Source organism: Chelonoidis abingdonii, chromosome 1 (genome assembly GCF_003597395.2).
Source record: "Chelonoidis abingdonii isolate Lonesome George chromosome 1, CheloAbing_2.0, whole genome shotgun sequence".
Classification (NCBI taxonomy): domain Eukaryota; kingdom Metazoa; phylum Chordata; order Testudines; family Testudinidae; genus Chelonoidis; species Chelonoidis abingdonii.
Window position 1 is genome coordinate 2,755,539 of NC_133769.1, and position 6,361 is coordinate 2,761,899.

Sequence of the window (6,361 nt, forward strand, 5' to 3'; positions counted from 1 at the left end):
TGGGGGGGGGGGGGGAGCGCTTGGCAGCTGAGCGAAGGAGCCGTCCCCCTTGCTCCTCTGGCTGCATCTGCTGCCCCCCCCACCTCACGGCTCCTCTGGTGGTGCCACCGGCAGGTGCTGTTTCCACACCTGCTGCCCTGAGGGGAAGCAGCAGCTTCTGCTGAACCCCGCTAGCTACACTACTGGCAGAGAACCTGGTGTTTGGTGGTAATCCTGTCTGAGCCCAGATCCACAAAATCTCAACTTCTGTTGGCTTCCATGGAAGTTAGGAGCCCAAATACCTTATGGATCTGGGCCATAGTGCCCAGATTGCTGTTGACTGTGTGGGCACTACAGAGACCCTGGAACATGCTCTACAATAAAACTATGACCAAATCACAGCTCTGAAGCTGAGGCCCTGAAGGTGTTCGTGACCCCTCCTCCCTTACAGACGAGATCCGAACTGGGACCTACCGCTCCCTCTTCCATCCTGAGCAGCTGATCAGCGGCAAGGAGGACGCTGCCAACAACTATGCCCGTGGCCACTACACCATTGGGAAGGAAATCATAGATCCCGTGGTTGACAGGACTCGTAAAATGGTAAGTGGGCAAATTCCTTTTTGGTACTTCCCCTTAAGTCGAAGGGACAGCAACTTGTCTCAACCAGCCTGGAATAACTCAGGTGAGGGACTTAACAGGACTGTGGGGGAGTTGGTAGAACTTCAGTCCAGAGATTTCCTTCCTGCCGTGCTCCTCATTGTCTTTTTGCTGGCTGAGGTGAGCTAAATATAGCACCCAAAGAGCCCATCACTCCTGGTATAAGGAGGCAAAGCCTTGACTTGCTCTTCCCATAGTTAGCCTGGAAATAGAGCTCCTTGTGGGGGCTTCTCAAATACTCCTCTAGCACCGGGACTCTTACTGAAAGACAGCTGCTCATTCAGGAGCAGACTTAGTGCTGTCAGGCACCGGCCTCTCACTGGCTAGATATCTAGCTTGAAAGCCTCTGGCTGAAAGTCAAGAGGAATAATTGTATCTCACTCCCATGTGATCATTGTGTTGGGGTTTTGTAGCTGGAACTGTCAGTGGAAGAGCAACCCAAGAATAGACCAGCCACAATGTCAACCTGTAATGGCATCTGCCCACCCAGCTGTTGTATGGGAATCTAGGACCAAGCCTTTAATTCAGTGAATGCTGACAAGCATCATTCCTGGGATGGGAGGAAATCCTCAAGCTGACTCATGAGCCAGCATCTTGCTTGGTACAGGCATTGTGTTCTACCTTGGCTGGCTGGCTGACTTACTCAATAAAATCTTCCACCAATATTATCTGGTTGCTGTTCTGGGATTTATCATCTTGATGTCCAGCAATCTTCAGTTCCTCCAACAGGTTGTCATTACAAACTACTTCTGATTTTGTATTTATATATCATAATTACACACCTTCAATATACCATCATGGGCACATGTTAAGTAGCTGATATCTGGGTGATGATGGAAGGGAAGAGGCGACCCAGTATGAGTTGCATGACCAACACTAGTTCAGTGTCCTCTAACTTTGTGCAGGCTGACCAGTGCAGTGGCCTTCAAGGCTTCCTGGTCTTCCACAGCTTCGGAGGAGGCACAGGCTCTGGATTCACGTCCCTCTTGATGGAGCGTCTCTCAGTGGAGTTCGGGAAGAAGTCCAAGCTGGAGTTCTCGGTGTACCCTGCCCCACAGGTCTCCACTGCAGTGGTGGAACCCTACAATTCCATCCTGACCACCCACACCACGCTGGAGCACTCAGACTGTTCTTTCATGGTGGACAATGAGGCCATTTATGACATCTGCAACCGGAACCTGAATATCGAGCGTCCCTCCTACACCAACCTCAACAGGCTGATAGCTCAGATAGTGTCGTCCATCACTGCTTCCCTGAGGTTCGATGGTGCCTTGAATGTGGATCTCACTGAATTCCAAACTAATTTGGTGCCCTATCCCCGCATACATTTCCCCCTCACTACCTATGCACCCATAATTTCCGCAGAGAAAGCCTACCACGAGCAGCTCTCAGTGCCCGAAATAACCAATGCTTGCTTTGAGTTCTCCAATCAGATGGTGAAATGTGACCCTCGCCGAGGCAAATACATGGCTTGCTGCCTGCTGTACCGGGGGGATGTGGTGCCCAAGGATGTGAATGCAGCTATAGCAGCTATCAAAACCAGGAGGAGGTCCATCCAGTTTGTGGACTGGTGCCCAACTGGGTTTAAGGTGGGCATCAAATTACCAGCCTCCCACCGTGGTGCCAGGGGGAGACCTGGCTAAAGTGCAGCGGGCCGTCTGCATGCTGAGCAACACCACGGCTATTGCAGAAGCCTGGGCCCGTCTGGATCACAAGTTTGACCTGATGTACGCAAAACGGGCCTTTGTGCACTGGTATGTGGGGGAGGGGATGGAGGAGGGGGAGTTCTCTGAAGCCAGGGAGGACCTGGCTGCTCTTGAGAAGGACTATGAGGAAGTTGGCAGGGACTCTGCCAATGGGGATGAGGCAGAGGAAGGAGAAGATTATTAAATGCTTGTTCTAGGCATTAGCCTGACAGGGCTGTTCCTTCAACGGGCTAGGTGTATCTGGGGTTACATTTAGTTACTTGCAGTCTGCTTCTCAATGCATCACTGAACTTTCATACTGTAACTTCTGACCATTTCATGTGTCATGTCCTCCGCTTGCCAGTTGTTTGAACCCAAACTGTGGGAATAAATTCTTAACTGCAAACCCCCCACCCGTCCGTCTCTCTCTCTCTCTCATATTCAGCTAACTCTGGCAAAACCTGGAGGTAAGTATCCATATCTCAGGCTTTTGCATACTTCCTAGTACAAGATTACAAATGACCTGACTTTCAGGGGCTGTTTCTCTGCTTCTATTACAGATGGTAGTGGAAGCGGTAGGTTTAGGCAACCAGGGACCCTCTTCTAATCTGAAGTTAGGCACATGGGGGGTGTCAAGTATAGGTGCCTGAATTAACTCCTTCCCCTGAACTCAAATTCTGAAAGTTTGAATCAACCAGTAGGTTCACAAGGAAGAAACTTACAGATGTCTCTAAGTATATTGCATCAAAATATCTCAGGGTACCAGATCTGTAAGGGGTTGCAAACATCTTGATGTGAAGGTGATAAATAGCAGTCAGCAATATGATTCTAAACCAAACCTCGGGCTCGGTTCTCTTCTTGTGGGAAGAGGAGTTAGTAATATCCTTAGTCAAACAAAGAGCCCAACTTCTACTCTTTTACATGGTGAATGTGGAGTGACTCCAGTGCTGGCTGGAGTTGCTACAGCCACGTACTAGAATAGCAGAGAGGAGAATTTGGCCTTAGGTGGTGGTGTTTTGGTGTTTAAACCACCACCATAGCAGGCCAGTGGTGCAATAGGATCCTAGAATCCTCAGCACTAAAGAGGTGGGGGATGAGGGGAATTTCTTCTCCATCTCCTGTGGCAGGGTTGCTCCCTGCAGTACATGGTTAAAAGAGAACTGGATAAATTCATGGTGGTTAAGTCAATAAATGGCTATTAGCCTGTTTGTCAGAGGATGGAGATGGATGGCAGGAGAGAGATCACTTGATCATTACCTGTTAGGTTCACTTCCTCTGAGGCACCTGGCATTGACCATGTCAGTAGACAGGATGCTGGGCTGGATGGACCTTGGCTTGTACTGGGTCAGACCAATTCTTATGATGTTGTTATGCTGAGATGTTCTATCCAGTTCTCAATGCCTTCAGCAACATTTCACAAGACCCCTTGGGAAATGCTTTCACGGTCTAAAGAAAAGCGCGGGGGGGGGTGGCGGATTTTTTCTTGGTACTTATACCTTGTGGGCCAAATCCTCAGCTGAAATCTAAGACACCTCATCACAGTTGAGGATCTAAGCCTAACTCCCATTACTTTCCATGGGATTTAGGTACCTCAAAACCCTTGAGCATTTGGGACCAGGCTGAAGTTCTATCTGAGCATATGACCCTTTATACATATTTTAATAATTACCTCACATCACTGCTTATATAGCCCCCATTGCATACGCACCTCACCATCTTTAATGCAGGTGTCCTCACTAAGGTAGGGCAGTGTGGTTACAAGTGGGAAACTGAGGCACAGAGGCTAAAGCCTGGATCCTCTCAAGTATTTCAGTTCCTAACTACCAAGGGAATTTTGAGAACCTGGGCGAAAGTGACTTGCCCAAAGTCAGCCAGGAAGGCTGTGGCAGAGCAAGTCTCTCAAGTCCTAGCGTAGTGCTCTAATCACTGGGCCATCCTTCCCCTTCTCCTGCCTCACTTATATTCAGTTCGTTTGATGGTCAAGAGCTGGGTGGGGAAGCTCATGCTGTAGTGGTGTGGGCTATGCCAGTGCCCTCTATGCCCCGCTTTCATAGGCCTTTAACAAACCCTGCCTCTGGGAAAGTGTTCTAGGATCCAGGTAAGAACCTGAAATCAAATGAGCTGTGAGTTAAAATAGAGAACAGCAGCTGCCAGGACTCCTGGGTTCAGTAGGGATGTATTTTGCACAAAGCAAGTGAAGTTCTGGAGGAGCAGTGAGGGCAAAAACCTAACAGGCTTCAAGCCTGAGCTGGATACATTTCTGGAGGGGATGGTATAATAGGACCAGCTGGGATGGCATATGGCCCGTTGGCGACTGCCAGTAGCAAAAATCCCCAATGGACAGAGACTGGACCCTAGACGGGAAGGGCTCTGAGTTACCACTACAGGTGGGTGGAAAGATTAAAACTGGTTCCCCCGCCCCTTCCAACCCTGGAGCTTAGCTTGGTTCCTGGGGCTCTGTGTGCTAGTAACTCAGGCAGGGAGACACTAGTGCTGAGTGGAGGGTGGCCAAGGGTAGGGTTAGTGTCTGCTGGGCAACCCAGAGGGGGAGAGGAAAGACACATCAGCACCAGGGAGCTGGCTGGGTTGGGGAGGCGGGAGGATAGGCAGTATGCCTGGATGGCTACCAGTCACCTGCTCTGGAGAGAAGTGAGGTGTGAGAGTCAAACAACCACCAAGTAAAAGCCTGGGATGGAAAGCTTGCCTGATCAGAGGAAGGTACCCAGTGAGAGGCCCAGTGCTGGGAGAGAGGGGGAAGCCATTTTGGAGGAGGCCAGAGCCAGCCACTGAAAGGGCAGGACTGGCTGTGAGTGAGCTGCAGGCCTGCCTGCAGTGGAGAGAAGGCCTCCTGGAGAACAGGTTCTGGGAGCCTGGTAGCAACATCTCTTAACTTGATCCCTCTGCTGGTTGAGGTGACTCCAACTACATAGAGTTTGGTTGGGAAAACTCCCTCCCCAGCTGGCTTTGTTCACTCTCTGCTCCTAGATAAACTCAGTTACCTGGGGGCAAGTGCTGCTCTTGGCACTAGGTCGGGGCTGCCCACCTGTGGTGAGGGGAGCTGGGCGCTGAGGAGGAGAGCAGAGTTCAGAGCACAGCAGAATTGTTCTGATTTGCACCTGGAGCCCTGCACCCCTTTGTGGTAAGGGGGCCTCTTGGGGCTAGAAGCAGCCTGATCCCTGCACAAAGAGGATACCCATTAGCTGTGATCCTCAGTGCCTCTGTAGTTGCTGAGGAACCCACAAGGAAGTCAAATAAAGAGTCACTCTTCCCTGGGGAGGGATCCAGAGCCAGCAATTGAGCTACGTACAGTCTTTCTCTATCCTAAATCCAAGCAAAGGAGGATCCAGCGGTTAGTCTGGGACTTGGCAGATCCAAGTTCAATTCCCTGGTCTGCCATAGAATTCGTGTGTGACACTTACACTCTATGGGTAGGCAGGATGCTAGGCTGGATGGACCTTGTGGTCTGACCCAGTATAGCCGTTCTTCTGTATTGTCAGTGCCCAAGTCCCCCCCCTGCCCTGTGCAATGGGTATAACAGCCATGCCCTGCCTCCCAGGATACTGTGAGGATACATTCAAGTTTGGGAGGTGCTCAGATATTGCAGCCCGACAAGCACTCCAGCGTAGCTGAGGAAGTCAATATACCAGCACAGAGTCCCACCCATGGAACCGCTGGACTAAGATGATGTCATTAGGAAGCCGACAGACAGGCCTGTCTTCCATCTGTGTCAACTTAGTGCTGCTGATGACCCTCAAATCCTTCCTCTAACCCCAGCACAAACTTCCACCCCTTCCAGCCCTTGCCATGCCAACCCCTTGCAACACGTCACACTCGAGCATTTCCTCAGCCTTCCACAGGACGCTGACATCTCAGAGGCTGCCCACGCAGAACTCATAGCAGAAGTGGGCCTGCTATGTACCCCACACCACAGTTCAAAGCCACCCTGTGACGATGTGGTTCTGGCGGGACCCAACTGAGAGTGCCAAATCAGGACCAATTGCTCAAACAGGGCAGTCACAGCCCTAGGCTGGGGTTTTTCC

General features: G+C 50.8%; 1 protein-coding gene across 1 annotated transcript in view; it reads left to right on the top strand.

The window, feature by feature from the left end:
- The window catches only part of LOC116835056 (tubulin alpha chain-like), a 5,455-nt gene extending 2,929 nt beyond the window's left edge, over positions 1–2,526 (top strand). Inside the window, 3 exon segments of the mRNA XM_075063708.1 lie at positions 431–579; positions 1,542–2,234; positions 2,236–2,526. Coding sequence (XP_074919809.1) covers positions 431–579; positions 1,542–2,234; positions 2,236–2,526 — 1,133 coding nt within the window.
- The last annotated feature ends 3,835 nt before the right edge of the window (positions 2,527–6,361 follow it).